Raw genomic sequence first — 26,088 nt, 5'->3', positions numbered from 1 at the left:
GATCCAGTCTGGACTATGTAGTCCTTGGTCTGGGCCCCCGGCATCTCAGAATGGTGTCCCGCAACGCAGGGAACCGACAACCAATTTATGTGGCCTGTGCAGAGCTTGCCCTGCCTTCAAAGTGCTGGTGCAGTCTGAACTGTATAGTCATTGGTGTGGACCCCCCGTACCTCAAAATAGCGTTCTGCACTGCGGGTAGCCCGCAATCAACTTACGCGGCCTGTGTGGAGCTAGGTTCGCCACCAAAGTTCTGGTGCAGTCTGCACTATGTAGTCCTTGGTCCAGGCCCCTGGCACTTCAGAATGGCGTCCGCACCACGTTCAGCTCAGAGTCAATTTATGCCACATGTACAGAGCTTGCCCCACCTCCAAAGTGCTGATACAGTCTGGACTATGTAGTCCTTGGTCCGGGTCCTCGGCATCTCAGAATGGTGTTTTGGTGGGATCCCGCAATCAATTTATGCGGCCTGCACGGAGATTGCACTGCATCTAAAGAGCTGGCACAGGCTGTACTATGTGGTCCTTGGCCCCGGTGTTGTGGGGAGTCTGCAATCAATGTCTGCATTCCCAGGCTAGTTCCCACTTGAGGCCCATTTCCTCATTTCCCTGGTTGTTTGTTTAACGACCAATAGAGAGGTCAATGTGCTATGGGTCCCAGCCTTCAACCCCAAGATGTGTGAACTGCTGACATGCTCCGCCTTCATTGCCTAAACTGGGGAAGCGCAGAGTAGGGTAGGACAGAGAACAGCTGCCCAGCATTGAGGAAACTGTGCAGGGAGGGCTGTGAGGAAACAAAAAAAAATCACATGGTTTTTCTGGGGCTCTGTGTGCATTATTAACGGCAGGGTATTCAACTTGTAAAACCAAAACTAAAAACCAAAAGGAAAACTGAAAAGTAAAATGTTCTCAGTCCACAGGCCAGCACCCTTATCAAAGCCTTAGCTGCAGTGCAGCAGGACAAGTGCCCCAGGCGCAATAGCAAGGTCATTGAAAATGTATATTAGCCTCTGGATTTCCGCAAGAGGGCTGGTGCACCTCAGAAGGGCTAAAATATGTGTTGAGAGCTGTCGAAAACTTAGCAGGCCCCTCTAGAATCCAAGCACATATTTAATAAATTGTGATGCAACAGTTCTCCCAGGACCCAGCATACATGTTACATGACCCTAGGAGACATTTTGCTATGTGTTAAGCACACTTAGGGCTGGCTGCCTATTGTGCCGTAGGAGTGCATGGAGCAGTTGAGATTTGGGGTTTTCTGTGGTTGTTATGTAAAATGGTTTAAAGCTTGATCTAAGGTTTCAGCTGAAATGTTCACTATTGGATTCATGTCAAAGAAAGTAAGTAAGGCTTTTTAGGTTTCGTCTGCACATTGCTTGCGCTGTGCTTATTTAATATAGATCTTAAAAGGGGCTTATATCCCGCTCTCACTTTTCATTGGTTGGTGTGCTTGTCACTAACGTTTCCTCCATTTCTATTGGCTGTAAAATAGTATTTCCTGTTAATTCTCTCATGCGTTTCTTTTATCAGTGTCTCGTGGCCCAAGTACTGTTTTCATCCACTTTTGTGGAACAATTTGTTTAATGTCTTGGCTGCACAGCGCTCACACACTGTGCTTCTTTCGTTTGTCTTACGCTCTTTATGTAATTTCCTTGCAGCTGTCTTGTTGCCAACAAAGGTCAGTGTTCTAGCGCTCTTTCTCTCTAGTGTGTGCCTCATTCTCTTGTTTCTGTAACTTTCATTCATTCCCCGAGGCTTGGAACATATGGTTCTTCGAGCCTCACTTTCAGCCCTGAGCCCTGCCCCCGGTTATGGTAAGGTGGTTCCACTCACTCCCACACGTCAGCTGTTGCTGTCTTGGCAAAAATTTCAAATTCAAATTTATCTTTATTGTTTGATTACTTAAAAGCATAACACTTTTAAAAACGTTTAAATCATGTATAAAACAAAGTTTTAAAAGACACAAATTGATTTAGAAAGAGTGCAATGATCTAACTAAACAATGGGTTGTGATTAAATTGTCCAAAAATTGATTCATTGCCGGTGATATTCGAAGTCTTAGATGTCAGAAGGGCCGTAGCATCATTTTTAAAATCTGGAAAGGGACAACTAGACATATATCTTCAAAAAGTCATATAAGGAACTATGAGCAATTAATATTAGGCGAGAAACAATGTTCGAATAAACAACACTGGATGGTCAAGAGTTCATATATTGATCAAAGGGCGGCATGATGGTGCAACCAGAGGCAGAGAGATTTGCAGCCCTGTTTTTTCCAAGTGCTTTGGCCGCTCTGGTAACAAATGTGGCGAACCTAAAGTTTAGCTTCGTGTTTTCTGAGTTCACAGCAGCTGTTATAGCCTGTCGGCATGTACAAGCTCCGAGTTTATTCCATTTGTCCCGCAGTAAGGTCCTTCTGTCGTTGAGAAATGCGGGACATGCGCAGGCTATATTCTCCATTGCTTCAGCATGGTAGCCGCACTCCCTACATTCGGTACTAACAGTAGGGCACCGTCATTCAGGTAAATGCTTTAAAAAAGGCCATTCTCCCATTCTCAAGGCCATAAACTTTAGCTTCCAAAAAAGTGCAAACATGCTTGATAAATAAGATGATTCGACCCCCGGTTTTTAGTCGGAAATAACCACCAAGGAATGTTTCCTTCTAGACAGTTTTGCCCTGTCAGAATGAAAAGACCACAGCCGGACACTTCTTTTGATGACAGACTTTAACGCCAGCTGAGAGGGATTTGTTCCCCAGTGTGTCTTGGCACAAAGGAATGTGTAGCTCTCTGGTGCTCAGCTAAGATAATAAATAATACTTAGATCCCACCCCCTTCCATCTTCCCTGCACAGGTAAACAGTAGTCAAGAATGAAAGGCTTAACTCCGGTCACATGCACAGAACAGAAGATACGTTGCGAAATTCCCATCTGGTGGAAGAAAATGCTATGGCTACCATTAAATAACTGTATTCTTTAACAATACTATATTGCCAATTAAACTACCTGCCGTGAGCATCATTGCTTTAGAAATCAATTGAGGCGGTAACACTCAATTGTACCACAAACTTGTATATAAAGGAGAACTGTGCATGACTAAATATGTTTTTTTCCAAGCACTAATGTTAGGTTTTGGTACCTTAATAGCAAGTCCCCTCAAAAGAGACATTGGCCGCCATGTTCGCGGTATTGAACAGTAATTTTACAACGTATGTCTTTCACGTTTAGCGACGCATGAGTTCGCTGCTGCCTACTAAAGGGTTGGCTATATTGTTTTCAAAGGGAATGTTAATTTGTTGAGTAATTGCATTCAAGTTTGAGGAAACATGCTGTCATATTTATAATAAATGGAAAGAAATATGTTTCCATGGATACTGTCGTAATATCAAGAATTCTAGCTATCACGCAGGTAAACGCATATTTCATTTTCCACTAACTCTCCCCAATTTCCATAAGCTTCCCATTATGAATCAGATATGTTTCTATTGCATTCAATTCACTGCTAAAAAGAGGCGCAAGCTAGACCTGCACTTTTGGTCCTTTTCATTGGGCGGGGACCCTAGCAATAAGATGACGTCAGACCGTTCTTCAATTTTTAGCCAACGTCAACGGGTCAAAGTAATCAAGGCAAGGGCTAAAGGAAACTTCTGGAATCAAAAGTCTATGGAAGAATTTCCCGAGTTCCCCCCTTCTTCATGGGGTGATGAGTAGTGTTTCTCTTCCTAAAGCTCCAGAAACATCGATCATTAGCTAGCAACCAACTGTGAGATACCTGAAGTTACCGGGAGAGCTGCAACATGACTCGGTTCTACATGTTGTGCAGTACAGATCTGCTTTGAAACATGTTATGCGCCGCTTATCAGGATATGAAACACATTGTGCCCTGCCAATATTAATTAAGAGTCCACTGCTATTCTGGATATGAACTGCTGTGCGTGTTTCTCGTGTTTTTGGGTGCAACACCAATTTTGGGTTTCACTGCACAGCGCTTGCGCTGTGCTTGTGAAATCTATTGTATTTAATATAAAGCTTATAAAGGCTTTACATCCTGCCCTTTTCATTGGTTGATGTGCTTGCCACTTACTTTCCCTCCATTTCTATTGGTTGTGCTTCTTAGGTTTTGCCTGCACAGCGCTTCCGCTGTGTTTGTTTGGTTTCTCCTCCACCCTTTAGCTAATATCCCCGTGGCTGCACACTTTCAAACATACTTGGCTGCTGCATGTTTTTTCTTTCTCTTTCCTCCGCCCTTTACCTAATCTTCCCGCATATTACTACCAGTTACTGCACACTATGTTGGCTTTCTCAATAAACAAGTTATAACACTTATGGACTTATATTGTACAACTGCTCACCAAGCTAAACTTACATCCCATTTTTTTTATTATTAATCATATAGGCAAAACCTATTGCATTTAAAATGTGTTCATGTTGGTGGTAGGATTCTGGAATGTTTGTTGTGCTTTAAAGGCTGATATTCTACTGTTGATGGCATGGTGACACCCTATGTAAAGCCATGAGGCCTGACTTTTGTTATAATTGCATGCCAGCTGTAAATTATAGGCACACACAAGAAAGGGATATTGTGGTTATGGTGATTAGGATCTGCTGGCTCATAAATCCGTCTAGGTGCTTCAGAGTTTTGGGGGGGGACCACATATGGGAGGGTGGTAAAGTTATATCTGTGACATTTCTTTAGAGTGTGCCACCTTGAGTTTGTGAAGGCCCTTTAGAGGTTGTTGCCATTTGTATTTCCATCTGACATTTTGGTGCCGATCACGATCCTGTAAAAACCGGGTACGAACCGTCGGACGGAGCATATTCTCCGTCCGACGCGTACCCGGGCTCAAAAATATACAAACATGGAATTACGATTCGCACGGAAACACCATTTCCGTACGAATCGTACAAAACCCCGACCGACGAAAATAAACATACAAATGTGATCCGGGAAAGCGCCGACGTGACGTCGGGACGCACGCAGCCTGCCATTCACGAACTAGGAATTACGATTCGCACCGACGTCATCCCGCACGGACAATATTTTCCGGCAGCCAAAAACTGCCGGGAAATCAGGACGACGCGAACAAGGAGTACCTGCACGCGACGGACAGACATGGACCCGAACCTACGTGTCATCCCGGCCCTCATAGCAGTCGACCTCCTCTACAGGTTACGACGCAGATGCCGCAGAAGGTCAGAACAACAAAGGGAGGGGGGAAAGGGGGGGCAGGAGCAGGGGCAGGCCACAAAACCCCACCAAAGTCACACAGCACACATGCCCTGGACATACCTGACCCCCAGGCCCTGGTCACTACGAGGGGGTGGGGGCGTGTCCAGCAAAGCCAGAGTCCGCCACAACGGTAGTGCTTGACGACGCGAACCGGCAACACAACAATACAGGTATGTCCCGTACCCACGCCTTAAGAGCGTGGGTACGATGCATACCACGCCCACACCTACGTCACCCCAGCAATGGCGGGACGGCTGTACCCACATGGCAAAGGCCTGGGTACGGCCCGCACAAGCATTCCATAGCGTGGGTACGGATATGTACGGACCGTACCCCCACCCCTGTATGCATGGAGCGTACCCCCCACCCCAACAGTGTAAGTATGACCCGTACCCTCACCCGCATACGTATGGAGCGTACCCCCACCCCAACAGTGTAAGTACGGACCGTACCCCCACCCCAACCGTGTATGTACGACCCGTACCCTCACCCGCGTACGTATGGAGCGTACACCCCACCCCAACAGTGTAAGTACGACCCGTACCCTCACCCGCGTATGCATGGAGCGTACCCCCACCCCAACCGTGTATGTACGACCCGTACCCTCACCCGCGTATGTATGGAGCGTACCCCCCACCCCAACAGTGTAAGTACGACCCGTACCCTCACCCGCATATGCATGGAGCGTACCCCCACCCCAACCGTGTATGTATGACCCGTACCCTCACCCGCGTACGTATGGAGCGTACCCCCACCCCAACAGTGTAAGTACGACCCGTACCCTCACCCGCATACGTATGGAGCGTACCCCCACCCCAACAGTGTAAGTACGGCCCGTACCCTCACCCGCGTATGCATGGAGCGTACCCCCACCCCAACAGTGTATGTACGACCCGTACCCTCACCCGCGTACGTATGGAGCGTACCCCCCACCCCAACAGTGTAAGTACGACCCGTACCCTCACCCGCGTATGCATGGAGCGTACCCCCCACCCCAACAGTGTAAGTACGACCCGTACCCTCACCCGCGTACGTATGGAGCGTACCCCCCACCCCAACAGTGTAAGTACGACCCGTACCCTCACCCGCGTATGCATGGAGCGTACCCCCACCCCAACCGTGTATGTACGACCCGTACCCTCAACCGCGTACGTATGGAGCATACCCCCACCCCAACAGTGTAAGTACGACCCATACCCTCACCCGCGTATGCATGGAGCATACCCCCACCCCAACCGTGTATGTACGACCCGTACCCTCACCCGCGTACGTATGGAGCGTACCCCCCACCCCAACAGTGTAAGTACGACCCGTACCCTCACCTGCGTGTGCATGGAGCGTACCCCCACCCCAACCGTGTATGTACGACCCGTACCCTCACCCGCGTACATATGGAGCGTACCCCCACCCCAACAGTGTAAGTACGACCCGTACCCTCACCCGCGTACGTATGGAGTGTACCCCCACCCCAACAGTGTAAGTACGACCCGTACCCTCACCCGCGTACGTATGGAGCGTACCCCCACCCCAACAGTGTAAGTATGACCCGTACCCTCACCCGCGTACGTATGGAGCGTACCCCCACCCCAACAGTGTATGTACGGACCGTACCCCCACCCCAACCGTGTATGTACGGCCCGTACCCACACCCGCGTATGTATGGAGCGTACCCCCACCCCAACAGTGTATGTACAACCCTACCCATACCTCGTATGCATGGAGCGAACCCACACCCGTGTATGTTCTAAGCGTACATATCCAGAGACAGGAGGGGTGTGTGCAGAGTCCTCCCAGCAGTGCCCAGAGACAGGAGGGGTGGGTGCAGAGTCCTTCCAGCAGTGCCCAGAGACAGGAGGGTTGTGTGCAGAGTCCTCCCAGCAGTGCCCAGACACAGGAGGGGTGTGTGCCTATCACTCCCAGCAGTGCCCAGACACAGGAGGGGTGTGTGCCTATCACTCCCAGCAGTGCCCAGACACAGGAGGGGTGGGTGCAGTGTCCTCCCAGCAGTCCGCAGACACAGGAGGGGTGTGTGCAGAGTCCTCCCAGCAGTGCCCAGACACAGGAGGGGGTGGGTGCCTAACACTCCCAGAAGTGCCCAGTCACAGGAGGGGTGTGTGCAGAGTCCTCCCAGCAGTGCCCAGACACAGGAGGGGTGGGTGCAGAGTCCTCCCAGCAGTGCCCAGACACAGGAGGGGTGGGTGCAGAGTCCTCCCAGCAGTCTTTTCCGCAGGTGTGCTCATTTATTCCCGGTACCACACATTTTTAGGGTGCTGTACGTGTGTCCACCACTGTTGCCTCTTAGAGGTTGTGGGCACCACCAAAAAAGTGTAGGTAGCCGTACACTTCCCCGGTCCTGAAGAATTGCCATTTAATATAATCTAAGGCAAGAAACATGTTGACCAATTGATCCCTCTAGCACATTCACTCACATAACTTAAGGTGAGACATGTGCGGATTATTTTTTGTTTTAATCAGGATGGTGACCATGCTTTATTAAAATTGTTTAGTGGATCACCTACCCCTGTTTTAACACACTATACCTCACCTCACTTGCACCTACACTCACTGCTGTGATTAATATCTTCCCCCCACACACACCGTATTCACCGGCGTTGGAAATAAAGATCTCCGATAGGAAGGCCCCATTGGGTGCCTGATCGGGCATTGCACCTGCCGGCCCGATAAGGAGCAAAGACCCGGTGATGAAGCAAGACACCCGCTTGTTGGGTGTGTGAGGATCTTCTTTTCCAAAAAAAAGGAGTAAACCTGACTCCTGTCCTTCACATTATTTTCCTCACCCCCACCTTGGTACCTCGTAGTGAATTTAACACACCTTGCGTGTACTTTAGGAACTGCATACCCTTTTGTTTCCATTATTGACGGGCATGTATGCTGGACCTGTGATGATAATAAGATTGTCCATTATTATCTAAAGCCCTTCTTTCCCTCCTTTTGCTTGAGAGGTCCTCCCAGCAGTGCCCAGAGACAGGAGGGGTGGGTGCAGAGTCCTCCCAGCAGTGCCCAGACACAGGAGGGGTGGGTGCCTATCACTCCCAGCAGTGCCCAGAGACAGGAGGGGTGGGTGCAGAGTCCCCCAGCAGTGCCCAGACATAGGAGGGGTGGGTGCCTATCACTCCCAGCAGTGCCCAGTCACAGGAGGGGTGGGTGCAGAGTCCTCCCAGCAGTGCCCAGAGACAGGAGGGGTGGGTGCCTATCACTCTCAGCAGTGCCCAGAGACAGGAGGGGTGGGTGCAGAGTCCTCCCAGCAGTGCCCAGACATAGGAGGGGTGGGTGCCTATCACTCCCAGCAGTGCCCAGTCACAGGAGGGGTGGGTGCAGAGTCCTCCCAGCAGTGCCCAGAGACAGGAGGGGTGGGTGCAGAGTCCTCCCAGCAGTGCCCAGAGACAGGAGGGGTGTGTGCAGAGTCCTCCCAGCAGTGCCCATGGAAAAAAATAGGGTGGAGTACCCACAGATCCAATTGCCACAATTGTCAGTCAGGTGCACAAAGACCCTGCAGTACATGTAACACATGTGTGCGAGGCTGGGAGTACACACATGCATACAGCCTAAAAGGGAACATGTCTACATGAAGTCATGTCAACAGACTACATACCCAAGTACAGTGATCACCAAGGATGCCACGAATGATGCACGTGGAGACATCGCTCTGCATGCATGGCCAAAGTTTAAGGGGTCCGTCACACACCCAGCTAATGTAGACACAGCTCAGCGCTAAATATTGGGAACACCCTGCAGGGAAGATGTCAGGGTACACAGAGGAAGGAACACACCTTGGGACAATTTCACCATGCAGTAACTGCTTACATGAACAGAGAAACCTAGCTAACACCTTGTGATGGCACACAGATACCAGGGTACCCCCTATGACCAGCACACTACTACATTTCCCACACACCCAACACATGATCACCACCCAAAATCATGTAGCAGCCCCACCAACAGCAATACCACAAAAACAGTAGTGTTCTAATGAAAAAAAGGCTTTATTCAGCATTTCCAAATAAAGTGTGTGTGGATAAAGTTCAATATTTACAAAGCCCATAGGGCAGTCCATGAGTCACAGCTGGATGGGGGACACAGTGGGACGCGTGTCCCCTATCTTGCCTGCACAGTCAGACTCCTTCGTCTTCCACAGCGGGGAGGGCATCATGTGGGGGGGAAGGATCAGGCACCGCAGGGACATGAGGGCGAAGGGTAGGCGTCGTGCGTGCAGGGATGGAGGACTCCACCACAGGGGGTGGGGCAGGGCCAAAGGCGGAGGCCAGGATGTCGCTGCACACCTTAGCAAGGTCCTCCAGAGACTCCCCTGCACCCGAAGGAACCACAGGCCCCAAGGAGGGGGGGGGCGGAGGGATGGGTCGCAGCGCCACTGGGGGAGGGTGTGGACAGGGGGGGACTCAACCACCCTGACCGGGGACTCCCTTGACCGCTTGCGGGGTGGTGTCACAGTGGGGCTCAGGGACAGAGCGGCTATGAAGGAGTCCTTGCCGGATATGTGGCCAGGAGAGCTGAGGGGAGGGGATTTGGAGGGAGTGGATTTGGTGGAATGCTGACTCCCACTCTGGCTGTGTGACTTACGTTTGCCCCCCGACCCAGTGGGTGTGCCTACTTCACCCTGTGTGTGCGTGCCAGGAGGTGTGCGTATGACCTTCCCTGCTGGTGTGGTGCCTGTGTCTGTTGTGGTGGGTGCATGCTGACGTCTGGGTGTACGTGGGACAGGCATGGGAGTGGGAAGTGTGGATGGGTCAGGGGTAGGGGGTTGGACGAAGCGCTGCAGGAGACCCACTGCTGCAGTCAGTTTCGAGTCAATGGACCTCAGCAAGGTGCGTTGGTCAGCCTGCGATGAAAAAATGCCCTCCAAGTATGCCTCCATGTTGTTCAGCACTTGGCTGTGGCCATGGAGGACATTAAGCATCGCAGCCTGACCAACCTGCAACTGTCGCTGGATGTCCACAGACTCGGCATTGGCGGCAGCAGTGGAGACAGGGGCAGGGGGTGCGGTGCCTGGCAGGAAGGAGACATGTGGTGACCGGGCATGCTGGGAAGGGACACGAGCAAGTGGGAGGCGGCTGATGGCAATGGAGGGGGCGGGGTGAGATGTTGTGCCGCTGTCAGCTGCTGGTGCAGCCTCCGCCCACTCGGAGAGATCATCCTCGGACCCGTCAGCTTCATATTCTGTAGTGCCAGTGGACAGGTCCTCGGCCTCACTCTCCTCCGCCTCAGTACCACTCAATGTGCCAGCCACGATGTCAACACTGGCACTGGTGCTCGGTCCCTCCGCTCCGTCTGTGCTCATGTCTCCCTCCGTGTCCCCCGACGATGCTGTGGGCAAGGTGAAGAGACAGCAATTAATCACACACCTGTATACATATGTCACATGAGTCCAATCTACATAGGTTACAGTGCATAGCCTGAAAAGAAAGATCAGTAACATCTACAAAACAAGGTACAGATGTAGGGCATGCAACACACAGTTGGTTGACCCACCATGCCACTGAAAATCCATGGAGAGCATGACACAATGGCAAATGACATGAAATGGAGTTTGACATAGGAGCCAGGCCCTGGGGACAATCCAGCACTGCATCTGCACCACACAGCGTTGCCGAAAATAGGGATGAGCAGGGACCATATCCATGAATTTGAGGCACATGCTGCATAGGTAATACTGAAAACATGCCCACCATGACTGGCTCACTGCACCTTGAGTGTATGTCCAGACAAACATCACACACTGGCCAGACCTAGCAAGGAGAATTCTGGTTCTGACATGTAGGCTTGGCCCGCACCAACCACCCCCTACATGAGACAATTTGTTGAGACACAGGTGGCACTTACATCTCTTTGTCTGGGTGAAATACACAGGGGCTGCATAAATGCAAGATTGGATGCCAAATACCCAAGGTGCGCCTGTCCAAATAATCATGTACAAATGGCCATCATCAGATGATTGTAACAAGACACACAGGCACTGGCCACCGTGAGTATGAACAAGGAAAATCAGGTCAGGCTGTACAGTGGACACTTGTACTACATTTTATGTCAATATACATGGTGCCAGGGGACAATGGCACAGAGCACAACCTATGCTGTAGACACTGAGAGTGTCCACGTTTTGTGATGACACAAATCACACCTATGAAACTATGCCCCAGGGGACAGTAGTGGCCACACAACTCCATGGTCCTGAATGGGAATGACTGCAACACACGCCACCATCCCTGCACTATGCGTATCGCACACTCATGCACATCATGTCACAGGCCACAACATAGGACATGCGTGCTGTAAGGCATGACACTTGAGAGACTAACTCCCATGTCTGGACTCAGCATCAGTGCCAACTGACATGGAACCCAGATGTACTGAACTGGACAGGGCACAGGCAAGGTCCCAAAACCTGTTACACACCACCCCCACACATGATGCTACAAGCATAGTTCACGTGGAGAAAGCGCCAGCCTACATTACCTTGTGAAGGAGTGACTACACACAGACCAGGGAACACATTGCAAGGAGAAGAAGGGAGGCAGGAGAGCACCGCTATACTGTGGGTAACAGGATCTGCACAGCACCTTTAAACCCTGGCAGTGTATCCATGCAACTGTGCACTTACAAATGCTGGTGACACACAACAAACACACATGTACCTACCCCCTTCCTGCTGCTGCTTCTCCTGTAAGCGCCTCTCCAAGTCTGGAAATACCACCGCCAGCACACGCTTGTGGATGTGGGTCAGACGGCGGCGCCCGCGGTTCTTATGGGTCTCAGGTGAGTCCCCCAGCAGGACCCGTGCGATCCTCCGCGTCCAGCACCGGATATCCTGCCAGCGTTTCCTCACCTGGGCCAGGCGCCGCTTGCGACCATCCGCACTCCTCACGGCACTGACGGCGGTCAGCCATATCTGCTTCTTGGCAGAGGCGCCTACCTGTGAGGATGAACAAGTGACACTACATCAATACACCAGGCACATGTCACAGAGAGACATATTAGAACAAATTTGCTGTTTACAACAAGGCATAGTATGCATCCAACGCCTTGCACCATTGTCATAGGGACATGATCCTCTGGGGAAGGGCAAAAGCAGTACGTGCCATTGAAAGTACACAAGTGGAATGAGGGCAACTACACAAGCAATGATCCAGGCTCACACTGTGCATCACAAGCTACACCAGGATAATGTGCAGCACCTCTAAGCAGTCACATGCCACAGGCCACTGACGCTACCGCAGCAGAGTACACAGACACACACAGGCACAGGACATTCACCTGCCATTGCCAAATGCAGCGACAAACCTCACTCTGCACATGTGCCACTAGACGGGGGGGGCTCACAGGTGTGGGGCTGGCCCTGCACATCAGACACACAGCACTGCTCCCTGCTCACATCACATGGGCAGGGTATATCCATCCCTCATGCAGCCCGGGTGCCACACTCCACATATGCACCCACCCACATGACAGGGGACTTACACACACACCGATGTCCAGGGTACGAACACATCATGTGGACACTCTCAGCACAGGTACACAGAACTAACACACATCTGTGGGTACAGTCACTTGTCACACTGGGCTGACCACATAATCACATGAGGACTGTAGAGGCCACATTCCCAGGAGGACAAGACAGGCAGAATGTGGCATGCACCATGAAGTGATTGTCACAGTAAACACAATGCAAGTGAGGACGGCAGACATGCACCACAGCATGCACTGGCTGGGAGACATCAGGCATTCCCCCCCCTGGGATCCCCCCTACAGTACATAGCATGTGTGCCACACCTGGACACAATGCCAGAAGTCACAGTCACAAACAAGGGACACAGTCTGTGCTAGTAGACTCTGCACTCACCTGATACCCTGGTCGGCCATACAGCAGGGGGTACTGTGGGAGGATCACATCCAGCAAAGCCAGGTTCTCCTCCAGGGTGAAAGGCTGTGACCTCTCCACAGACCTTGACATGGTTCCAGGGAATCAGTAGCAGCAGCTGGGTCGTCGAATACAAAGATGTGCAGGCAAGTGCTCCCTCATGGGACCTGGCTGCCTTATATCTGCCTTGCTGGCCTGTTTCATGCACAGGAGTACAGAGTGATTGGTCACTCACATTTGCATCCTATGTTTCCTCCAATCCCTTCAAACCTAGCACAGTCAGTGGGTTCTTATTGTGTTTTTTTCTTGAGCATGATGTCAACTCCAGAACCACATTGCAACAAAGTAGATTCATTCAAACTGACTACTGCTGTGCACCTGCTTAAAAAAATTCAAACTTTAAACTTGGTCTCCATGACAACCAGCATGCATGTAGGTCTTTCTACTTGTCCCTCATGTGTCCCCTATGTAATTTGGAGTTTCACACACAGGTACTGTGCGTCCCGGGGCCCTAGGGCACCACAAATGCATAGCAACGGCCCGTACAGGCGTGTGTACGGTCCGTATCACTATGGGTGTGCTTGCGTATGCGTACCCATAGTGAAAGTGAGCGTACGCACGCGTGTACGGTCCGTATCACTATGGGTACACATACGCGAGAACACCCATAGTGATAGTGAGCGTACAGGCGTGTGTACGGTCCGTATCATTATGGGTACACATACGCGAGAACACCCATAGTGATAGTGAGCGTACAGGCGTGTGTACGGTCCGTACCACTATGAGTACGCATACGCGAGAACACCCATAGTGAAAGTGAGCGTACGCACGCGTGTACGGTCCGTATCACTATGGGTGTTCTCGCGTATGCGTACTCATAGTGGTACGGACCGTACACACGACTGTACGCTCACTTTCACTTTGGGTGTTCTCGCGTATGCGTACTCATAGTGGTACGGACCGTACACAGGCCTGTACGCTCACTTTCACTATGGGTGTTCTCGCGTATGCGTACTCATAGTGGTACGGACCGTACACACGCCTGTACGCTCACTTTCACTATGGGTGTTCTCGCGTATGCGTACTCATAGTGGTACGGACCGTACACAGGGCTGTACGCTCACTTTCACTATGGGTGTTCTCGCGTATGCGTACTCATAGAGGTACGGACCGTACACACGCCTGTACGCTCACTATCACTATGGGTGTTCTCGCGTATGCGTTCCCATAGTGATACGGACCGTACACGCGTGCGTACGCTCACTATCACTATGGGTACACATACGGCAGCACTCCGTGGGTGCGTTGCGATGTGTGTGTCCATCTGCATGTATGGCACGTGAGTCAGAGGTGTGTGTGGATGTGTCACTGGAGTGATGGTGCCAGTGATGTGTATTTACCCAGTCATAATTGTGACCTAGCATGTTGTCATCCTTACATGTGTCGAGTACATGCACATGCAAGTGGCTGTGCTTTTTGTGGCTGACTTCTTGTGTGTCTCTCTTCCCCAGGTACGCATGCCGTCTTCTGGTTGCATTGTTGTGGCACTGCTATTCCTCATGGACACGTCATCGTGTGCTGACTCAGCGTTACACGCACGGACAAGTTTGGAAGTCTCCTTAGGGTAAGGGATGCATCAGGAGTGTATTGGGTGTGGCAGTTGTTTACGATGTATGCACACTGCCCCTGTCGATGTTTGGTTCCTCTGCAGACATGTCGCATCACCATGGTACACATGACATGCAGCTGGGTACACCTGAATAGATGGTCAGACTTGTTGACAGTCATCAGTGATGGGATTGTGGAATGTGATGATGGCATCAATGTGTGTTACACTGCCCTCGGACACATACGGTTTGCATTGGCTTGACATGGTGTGGGACTTCCACATCAGCGGATCAATGGTGTATGGCAGTCTCTCCGTGAGCAGCAGGGGGTGTTTAGCTGTTAGCCGACACTTGTGTGCCAGTTCCATGGCTATCACGCATTTGTGCTGCAGAAGGGGGGTTCCAGTGTTGGACCCACATGTTACTCCACATGACCCGTTCATGTGTACTCCGAGTTGCCTCTGCAATCCCGAATACATGACTAATAAAGGTGTCCCTATGCCTCCAAGGTGCCTCTTCTCAGTCAATGCTGGTGTGTTGCCACGGTGCATCCAGCATGTCTGGCATGGTTTTCTGTGATAGTGGCTATGTGTCTATGTGTAGAGTGGCAAGATGCAAGCTGTTTGGGTGGGATTAGACTGTGTATTGTGCATGATGTCCATGACTGTGTGGGTATTGTGACATGTGCCATCCCCATGCTTCCAACGTTGGCCAGGCCACCATTCTCTGCATCCACCTGACTCAAGCTTGCAGGACATGGTTCTGCCACCTGTCCACACATACCTGGGTGCCCCCCAGGACACTCCACATGATCCCTGACCTCTGCGCATGGCTGTCGCTGTACTGAATATGTCTGTCGGCAAGGTTGTGCGGCCACCCCCTCAGCTGGTTGGGCCCATCACGGGTGTGTATGGTGCTCCATGTCTGCCTTGCCTAATACAATGTGACCCATGTGTGTCCTGTGCCAGACTCAGGCCCCAGGGTGTGGATGGTTGAAGTCAAATGAGAACTCAGGCATGGTTAGACTTCACAAGATACATGTAAGGTAATAATGCAAAAGGTAGGCATCTTCTCTTTATGGTGTAACTTTTTATTTTGGTTGGGGTACCGGGGGGGGGGGGGGTATGACATGAGGGGCTTTCCGGGTGTGTGGAATCCAAAGTTCACTAGGGGAGTTGGTGTCCTTGCCATTTGAAATCCTCAGTGTCCATGCCACAGTCTTTGTCAACATTGGTCAGACAGTGACCAGCAAGTCCATGTGGCAGAGAATATCTTTTGCTGCTGCGCTGCTGTTGCTCCGGTGGGCCAGGTGCCAGGCCAGGTGTCCTGGGAGATGGTGCTGTTGCGCCGACCCTCACGGTCTTTTCCGTGGACGACCCGCCCTCCTGCGGGTACCCTCAGAAGCAGGCCGTGACGATGTTTGGGATGCTCCATCAGATGTCTCTTCCTCCTCCTCCTGATCCCTCCCTGTGGGTGGTGATGTTCTACGCCTGATGGCACAGGGAGGGTTGCCCATGTTGTCGGCTATCCGACGGAGTGTACTGTGAATTCCCGTGAACACCGTCACAAGCTCAGCCTGTCTGTCCTCCATCCGCCCTTGGTGTCACAGTAGACAGGCATGTTGCTCCGCATGTTGCTGGGCCTGCTGGGTCTTGATCTCATCGAGGGTCCCCTTCATCTCGTTGAGGGTGGACACAACCTGGGCCATGCCCGTGGTGTCCTGCCGGTATGTGTCCAGGATGTTTCTGACATGGGAATATACCGGTTCCCCAGCCAACTGGTCAGGCTCGCGCCTCCGCCGTCCTCCACTCCCACCACCCCTGCCCACTTGCACCTGGCCTGCCCTTGTGGGCACATCGGGTCTCCGGGACCCCTGAGGGGTGGCATTGGCATTGTCGCCTGCCTCCTCCTGGGTGCCCGGTACACCGTGTCCCTCCTGGCCAGCCTGGCTGCATTGTGGTGGTGGGGCAGGGATCCTGGGTGTCTCCTGGGATGTGGCAGGAGTGGGGGTGGTGGTTGGCCCAGTTGTACCTGACGCAGGTGCTGCAGGTCGTTGGACACCAGAGGGGCCAGGTTAGTCGGGGTCGGGTTCGTCCACAGAGTGGTGAGAGTCGTCGCTGCCGGTGGCTCCGTCATCCCGCCGAGCCGGGTCCTGTGAGTCTTCCCCCCCAGTGTTGGGGGGTGATCCACGACGTTGACCTGTGTGTGAGAGAGACAATGTTAATTTTGTTCCATGCAACATCCATGTTTCATTGGTTTCTAAGTTGGCACATTTCCTCTGGGAATTTGGATATGTCTTGCATTCCACTCACAGTGCACTTGTGCATGGGTATGTCCCTTGGCCACAGCTTTTGCGACTTTACCTATGTGTGGCACAGTCTTACTTGCTGCGTCAATTGTGACTGCAGTCAGCAGTGGAGTGGGCAGGTGTGGCGAGCCATGCATTGGCGCCTTCCGTGTTGCACTGTACGTGGGCACATGGAGTGGTTCCACACACTTAGATAATGCAGGTAGCTGTCGTTGTGCTCGTGCACAGGTTGTGACATGGCCCTGTGTTTTGCCATGGAGAAGAGGGGGGGTTCTGGCACTGGCCACCCTTGTCTACATGCACGCAGTCCACCTGCTGACGAGCAGACATTCCCACACCCCACAAGGCTGATTTGCTCTCCCTGTGTGTCCCTTTCTCGCTCCCTCTCTGTCCCCCTCTCCCTCCCTCTGTGTGTCAGCCTCCTCCCTCTGTCCGTCTCCCTGTGTCTCCCTCCCTCTCTGTCCCCCTCTCCCTCCCTCTGTGTATCACCCTCTGTCACCTCAGCCCATCTTCCTGGGCACACACTGTTAGCAGATCTTTGAATGGCCCTTGGATTGTTGATGTGAGTTTGTTTCTGATCTCCAGGCACCCATTGGGTGTAGTGTCTGTGTCTGCGCTGCTGCTGTGGTGGTGTGTGCTGCCACTCTTTCACAGTGTTGGCTGTTCATTAGCTGCTTTCATGTGCAAGAACGTGCCGTCACCCCCATGTGTTAATGCAAGGCATCCGCCATTTGCTGGCAAGTCTTTCCTGTGTGGGGACACACTGTTTGTCTGGCTGTGACCTAGGCCATATGGGCAGGGAGCATTGTTGTCTGCTTCTGAGTTGCACTATGTGATTTTTGGGGCCCACACTCCCGCCATCCGGCTTACCGTGTCTTGTGTTGGTGTTTTCTGTGGCCTGTGACTTGGCATTGTCCAGCTGGGTGCATGGGGCATGGTGGCGCCAGTGGCATGTGCGTGTTCATGGAGTGTGGTTGAGTCATGCGATAGCTTGGGGTGGTTGCGTGACTGTTTGTGAGTTTGGTTGTGGATGACGTTCCCCCCATGTGAGGTGAGTTGTTTGTGTACTCACCCGGGTCTCGGAGTCCTTCTAATCCGTCCACTGCCACCACCGGCAGTATGGCCATCACCCTCTCCTCCCAGGGATGGTATTCTACGCGTCTGCGGGGCGGCCCTCCTCCAGTGACGTTGGCCTGGTTGTGTTTGTCGGTCATTTTGGCTCGGACCCTCCTCCGCAGATCGTACCACCTGGCTTGGCATTCATGCCTGGTCCTTCTGGTGTCCGCAACAGCATTCACAGCATCGACAATCGTCTGCCACATGGCTGTTTTTTCAGAAATGCTGGTCTGTCTAACCAATGTTCCAAAGAGGTGTGGCTCGACTCTGAGGATTTCATCGACAAGGACCTCCAACTCTCGGCTAGTGAACTTTGGATTCTTGTTAGTGGGCATGGTGAGGGGTGTGGGTGTGGATGGTGGGGGGTGTGTGTGGATGGTTGTGGGTGTGTGGGTGTGGTTGTGCAGGTGTGTGTGTGAATGTGATGAGGGGGTGTTTGTGAAGGTGTGTGTGTGAAGGTGTGCAAGTGTAAGGTGTAGTAAAGGTTCTAGTATGGTGCTGTAGGTTGTCTGTGGGGTCTGGCAGCAGTGAGTCTGTTGCAAAGGCTCATGGTTTGTGTGTGTGGGCCCTTTTTATTGGTCCATTGGTGGGTGTGGCTGTGTTTGAAGTTTGGGTGGGTGTGTTATAAGGAGTGGTTGTGTTTTGGGCCTCTGTTTGGGATTTTGGCAGTTGCAGGTCAGTGAATGTGTTGTTTTTGTGCTTGTTGGACATGTTTTGTGGCTTTGTGCCATTCGAATGGTGTATTCTTGTGTTGTTTTGCTTTGTCCTGGTTGTGTACGTGCGTTTTTAACGTGTGTACGGTGTGTACTTCGGGCATTTTGTTGTACAGTGCTATCCTTGTGTCTGGCTTGGTACGACTTGTACATGCGCGATGTTGTGTGAAGGTGCTGGTGTTGGGGCCTGGGGTGCGCTCCGTACTTAGAATGTTGGGGTGGGGGTACGCTCCATACGTACGCGGGTGAGGGTATGGGTCGTAAATACACGGTTGGGGTGGGGGTACGCTCCATACGTACGCAGGTGAGGGTACGGGTCGTACATACACGGTTGGGGTGGGGGTACGGGTCGTACATACACGGTTGGGGTGGGGGGACCGGTTGTACATACACGGTTGGGGTGGGGGTACGCTCCATACGTACGCGTGTGAGGGTACGGGTCGTACATACACGGTTGGGGTGGGGGTACGGGTCGTACATACATGGTTGGGGTGGGGGGACCGGTCGTACATACACGGTTGGGGTGGGGGTATGCTCCATACGTACACGGGTGAGGGTACGGGTCGTACATACACGGTTGGGGTGGGGGGACCGGTCGTACATACACGGTTGGGGTGGGGGTACGCTCCATACGTACGCGGGTGAGGGTACGGATCGTACATACACGGTTGGGGTGGGGATACGCTCCATACGTACGCGGGTGAGGGTACGGGTCATACATACATGGTTGGGGTGGGGGTACGGGTCATACATACATGGTTGGGGTGGGGGGACCAGTCGTACATACACGGTTGGGGTGGGGGTACGCTCCATACGTACGCGGGTGAGGGTACGGATCGTACATACACGGTTGGGGTGGGGGTACGCTCCATACGTAAGCGGGTGAGGGTACAGGTCGTACATACACGGTTGGGGTGGGGGGTACGCTCCATACGTACGCGGGTGAGGGTACGGATCGTACATACACGGTTGGGGTGGGGGTACACTCCATACGTACGCGGGTGAGGGTACGGGTTCGTACATACACGGTTGGGGTGGGGGTACGCTCCATACGTACGCGGGTGAGGGTACGGGTCGTACATACACGGTTGGGGTGGGGGTACGCGTCGTACATACACGGTTGAGGTGGGGGGACCGGTCGTACATACACGGTTGGGGTGGGGGTACGCTCCATACGTACGCGGGTGAGGGTACGGATCGTACATACACGGTTGGGGTGGGGGTACGCTCCATACATACGCAGGTGAGGGTACGGGTCGTACATACACGGTTGGGGTGGGGGTACGGGTCATACATACACGGTTGGGGTGGGGGTACGCTCCATACGTACGTGGGTGAGGATACAGATCATACATACACGGTTGGGGTGGGGGTACGCTCCATACGTACGCGGGTGAGGGTACGGATCGTACATACACAGTTGGGGTGGGGGGACCGGTTGTACATACACGGTTGGGGTGGGGGTACGCTCCATGCATTCACGGGTGGGGGTACATCTCGTACATACACGGGTGTACATACACAGGTGGGGATTTGACTCGTACATAGGAGGGCTGGGGGGTGTTGGGCGCGTATGCGGGCACATGTCTCCATGGTTGCTATGGGAGTTCGGTGCGGACGGTGTTTTTTCCATACGGTTGTAACATCGGACGCACGGGATGGATCGTGATTCCGCGGTCGGACTTCACTTTTCACATTTGTACGGTAAAACGTCCGAGAACGTGTCGGACACATTTTCCGACCCGAGGACGTGTGGGGAATAATTCCCAATGCGGTTCGTATGGACTTTTTACCATGCGAATCGTGATTGGCAGTTTGTACGGCACTTGTACGATTCGTACGGTAAAAAGACCGGATACGAGTCGTACGGGGAATTTTTTTACCGGATCGTGATCGGCACCTTTGTGTATGTAAGCACTTGGAATACTAGTTGAGGAGGGTGAGTACCCACTTCAAATAATGATCATAATCTTTGTTAGGGTGAACCACAAAAGTTACTGAATATACCTGTGCCCAAACCTCAGGTAGCCTGGCACAAAGCTGTCCAGCTGAACTTAGAGGTACTGTCTAAAGTATTTTTGTAGTATTCAAACAGTAATACAGTGAAAACAAAGCACAAGAATAATCAGCAAACCAATTGAGAATTCAGAAAAATAGAGAATATTGTAATGAATAACATGACATTAAAACAACAAAAATCCAATAAGTAGAGCAGGCGAGATGAAGTTTTAAAGTTTGAAATAATAAAACGTGTAAAAAGCATAACACACCAACCACTGGTAACTGATCATGCTAGACTGGGTCAAAGTCAAACAATCTGGCTGACCACAAGGGAGGGATGGAGCGTGGATACACTGACCAGGTTTGTCTCGGCGGAAAGTTTGCCTTCTGACTTAGAAACTTTCATTGAGAAAAAATGGTCATCGTCGAGGCTTCGGTGGGGCAAGCTGCAAGCTGGTTCCTAAGCGGAGCTCGATAATGGCGGATTGCTGAAGAGTAGGGTCCCTGTGCAGTCACCAACAAAGACAAGGTGACAAGGAGAATAGGCTACACGCTATGCCTGTCCTTTGGCAAGATTAATAAGCAACACAACCCGTGACCTTGGGCAAGCGGGGGGGCAGGAGATCTGTGGCCCTTAACCCCCAGGAGGGCTACGTTTAATTCTACCAGCATTTTAAAAAAAAGTTCAGTTTAGGAATATTGAGGAGATTAAAAAAACTCGAGAAAAAAAATCAAGACTGGAAATTGGAGGATGTAACAGAAACACTCCAACTGAATGGAGGGATGTTTTTACAAAAAAACCTGTGAAAGCGAACAGAACTTACATGGATTTTTTATTACAAGACAGACCTATTAGCATTGCCAGTTTTACCCACTGAATGGCACACAGAGGGGGTGGTAGGGGAAAGGCTGGGGAAGGAAGGAATAAATTCACTTTTCTCTTTTACTTACCTAATTTTTGTCAGCACATGCCTTTTTGTAAGGTAGTGAATGCTGCATAATGCCCCCTTCCCAGGGCACTTTATAAATGCATCAATATCTATTTTGAGTTTTCCATTTCAACCTTGAGAAAGACGGGAGAGTGTGGCATAAATTAAACCCTCCTCTAGCCAGTAGGCATTGCCAGAGAGAGAGAGTAAATTAACCTCCCCCATCTTGAGCAAGGTGGGGCGGGAGTCCATGTTAGCCTCTCTTGTACAATCGCCAAATATCTTTTTAAGCCTTTGACTTTCAAGAAGTTGTGAATTTCACCTGTGAAAGCTGGCTCTTGGTGATTGGTGTTCAGTAAAATGTCTAGTTCATGTAGGACATGTATCATTCAAATTAAATATAATGTTGAAGCAGTGTTATTTTGATAGAAAAGCTATGATCTTTATTAGTATTAGTAAGAAAATATGCACTCTAGCTTTAAAAAGGTGTTAAGACATTTATAATATTTCTGTTAAACTTAGCAAAATACTCTCTAACTCCTCTGTGGTCAGAAGGGTGGGGCATGTGGCAAATCAGGGTTACAGTAAAAATCTTAATGAGCCTGTTGCCAAGTGCAGCATCTACTCATTCAGTGTGAAGTTTGGCACTCAATTATCTTATCGTCATTACAATGAGAGAGGGAGATGCTGCCTCTTCACCTTGAATGCTCCCTTACCCATAGGGCTGGAGGACCATGTCTCTAGTGGGCCAGACCTCTCATATCCTCATTACCAAGGGCATCTGGTGCTAGAGAGCATGTAAAGTGCTGGAGCAGGGTTTTCCATAAATAAAACCTGCTCAGATTAAACCTCCCATGGTGTAAAAATCATTAACAAAGATTTCTAAATTAACCGAAAGGAGCATCATTAACCTTTGTTTCGGGAAAGAGAATAAGAAAGGTGCTGGAAAATGACAATTGGTTTAAGTAGGCCACAAATGATTCCTGCACGCAAGACAGATAAGAAAGAGTAAATTATGTTATTTTCCTGAGCAAATGTAGATGAAATGTGCTCAAGTAAATATTAATAACGTGGAATAATAGTTTTAAATGATTACGTTTATATTAGACTAGTGAAAAGTGTAATGAAGTTTCATTTTGAGCAAAAAACTGAATCTGTTTATGTCTCCTAGAGAAAACTGCACATTTGCAAAGAAGGCCATAAATAACTGCCATTAGGGTTATTTGCTTTAAAATGCAGAAAAATGTGTTTTATTCTTCATAGATGACTATTGTGTTCTTATTTTCCGATGGCTGCTATGTGTTCAGAGTATAGCGGAACTTCCTACTGTCTGGGGACATTTTTTATTTTTGTGGAGAACTGTGCTAGTACATGTTGCAATATTTATTCTTATGCGCGTGTGTTGAGGAAGGAGAAAATGTTGATTTCCTTGGCTGAAGGATGATGATGACAGCATGAGTCTGAACAAAGAACTTTTGAGAGAAAAGGGCGACTAGAGTGGTGTGACCTAACACACCATGCTTCTAAACCAATGAGGAGAAAATACTTTCCTGGATTTGTTACTAGAAAAGGGTTGGACATTATAATTTTAGGGTGTAAATATTAGTGTTAGAAACCATGTTTTTTTGGCTCAGTTCGTTTGCGGTGAGGATTGACTTCTGTACGAGGCGTTTGTGTGAGCTGTTTCATTGCGTTTTCTTTTGCTGATGCTGTTTGAAAATGACTCCTTAACTTTGCTTCTCATACCTTTGTGATGTTTGTCCCAGCTTTCCCTTCTGGCCGGAGAGTTAGATTTTCGACTATTAGCATGCTTGCTATAGTTTCTTTACGTTTGTTAGACTTGGGGGTCTCTAGTTGGCACAGGTGTGCACTAGTGACAAATAGGGACCCACACCTCTAGTCGGGGTAAAGGGGTACACTCCTAAAATAACCCCTGCTCACCCCGTTGATAGCTTGGCACGAGCAGACAGGCTTATCTCAGAGGCAGTGTGTAAAGCTTTTGTGAACACATACAGTAAGCAAGTGACAACACTACAGATGGACACCACCCAAGTTTTATATCAAAAATAAGTATTCTTTATATAGATTTAACACGAGACCACAAACGACAAAAATCCACAATACTATTACTTTAAATGGTAGTTTTTGCTTAGTTCTGTTTAGTTCTTAAATGCGACACTTTTAGTTCAAAGTACCTGTAGATGCGACACGCAGGGCAACGAAAGTGTTGCAACGATGTTGATGCGATGAAAGTTTGATGCAAAGAAATAAAGACGTGAAGATCTTCCTGATGCGGCTCGCTTCTCCGATGTTGCGAGAGATCTTGGCTCGATGCGTCGGCTACAGCGGCGGCACCCTTGTCCAGTGATGCGGCTTTGGCGGCGACACTCTTCTTCCGCTCGATGCGATAATTGCAGCAGTTCCGACGGCGGCACGCTTCTCCGTGGGTGTGAGGCGCTTTTCTCGATGCGGTGTAATGTGCCAGCTACAGTGGCGTCATCCAAGATGCGACGGCAGCGGCTGCGACAGCGACACGCTTCTTCCTCGATGCGAGACTCTTCTCTTGATGCGGTGCAATGTGTCAGTTACGATGTCTGCGACACGCTTCTTCGGTGTTGCGGGGCGCATCTTGTGATGCGGTGCAATGCGACAGCTACAGCGGCGACACCCTTGTTCAGTGAAGTGACGGCAGCGGCTGCGACAGTGACATGCTTCTTCCCCGTGAGTCGCGCTTCCAGCTCCTTGCGACACACAGTCCCTCAGAAGGCCCAAAAACAGCAGCAGGCACTTCTAAAGAACTTTGGGGAGCTGGGGGTTGAAGTCTGTTGTCCCTGAGACTTCAGCAGGAGGCAAGTTCTTTTCCAAGCCCTTGGAGATCCTTCACAAGTTGAGCAAAAGTACACACAAAGTTCCTTTCTCATCTCTTTGGCAGTAGGCAACCCCTGCAGGCCAATGCCCCAGTTTCAGGGAAAGTCTCCCCTCCGTTCCTTCTTGGTTCCTCTCCTCAGCAAAGGTTTCTTCTTGTTTTCCAAAGTGATCTAAAGTTCTGGGGTCTGGGTCCCCTTTTTATACACAGTTTCTCTTTGTTCTCTGAAGGCAGAGAGGCCTTTGCCGAATCCAAACCAGTTCTGGTCAGTCCTGGAGCACTTTGTTGACATGACTCCTTCTTTCCTTTCACAGTGCAGGGCAGAGACATCAGACGTACCACAGGAGGTGGAGCCAGCATTGTGGAGGGAAAGCACAGCCCTATTCAGGTCCCAGGTGCAACTCCTCCCACCCATCTACATGGAGATCTCTCTATTCAGCCCTGTGCTGACTCACCCTGTCTCCGGGAATTCCAGAAAAGCAATACACAGCCTAGCAGAGGCAGGTTTGAATGGTTAGACAAGAAAATGCCTACTTTCTAAAAGTCAGAACACAAACGCGTTGGCATTTTGGGAGGCATTTAGTTAATTCTGAACGCGGCAAGAGTTGAAGGAAATTATTGGATAAAGGATTGATACTATTCAGACACTCTTTTGACGCTGGAGTTGGAATAACACATGTGGTTCATAACATTGGATATTTTCATGTTTATTACTAAATTTTGTATATGATGTAAATTTTCCTAAAAATGTGTTTTGCATCAGATTAATGTATGAATTCATTTGCTGCTTTTGTCCTGTTGCAAGCTGTTGCCAATAATTTTTTACAGTGTCTAAGTCCATTTTTGTCTTTAAGTGTATGTTAATGTGAATTGTATATATGTGTAAGTGATAGAGATCAGGGTGTGTATAATATTCCCACTACCACGGATAGAGTAATCTCACAGTTACACGCACATGCATACATCATACGCTAGGGCCCATTTCACTACACTAACATACGCTCAAATACTCTACCAGCAATAAACCTGTGGAAAGAAAAACTCCTAATCACCCTGCATCTATATCGAGGTCGATAAGACCTGGTTTTTGTGACTGTCCTTAAACATAATCTATACAACATATACAACAATGATCAAAAATGTAAACCCAATAATTGACAAGAAAGAATATCCAACACCATGTTTAAAATTATATTGCTTTATCTAAAATTAGTCAAAGAAAATCAATCAGAGTAAATCATTTCTCATAGTTACCTATTCTAGCTAAATGTCAGAACGGGTCAGGACAAGTCTCTCGGTAAATGTCTCTCAAGACGAAGTCCCTTCAGCATCAATCCTCAGCAACGTAGATTCGGTACGCGGCAAAGGCAAAATGGCAAGTGGCAAAAAACCCTCTCTAGGCTAACATTTCTTATAGTTTCTAAAACAAT

General features: G+C 50.3%; 1 protein-coding gene across 1 annotated transcript in view; it reads left to right on the top strand.

The window, feature by feature from the left end:
* LOC146802033 (uncharacterized) overlaps positions 1 to 26,088 on the top strand; it is a 104,268-nt gene that overhangs the window by 33,000 nt on the left and 45,180 nt on the right. The window contains exon 2 of the mRNA XM_085621592.1: positions 14,630 to 14,742. Within this exon, the coding sequence (XP_085477718.1) occupies positions 14,630 to 14,742 (113 nt within the window). The remainder of the gene's footprint in view (positions 1 to 14,629; positions 14,743 to 26,088) is intronic.

This window comes from Triturus cristatus, chromosome 8 (assembly GCF_964204655.1).
Source record: "Triturus cristatus chromosome 8, aTriCri1.1, whole genome shotgun sequence".
Classification (NCBI taxonomy): domain Eukaryota; kingdom Metazoa; phylum Chordata; class Amphibia; order Caudata; family Salamandridae; genus Triturus; species Triturus cristatus.
This window is presented reverse-complemented; position numbering and strand designations above follow the sequence as displayed.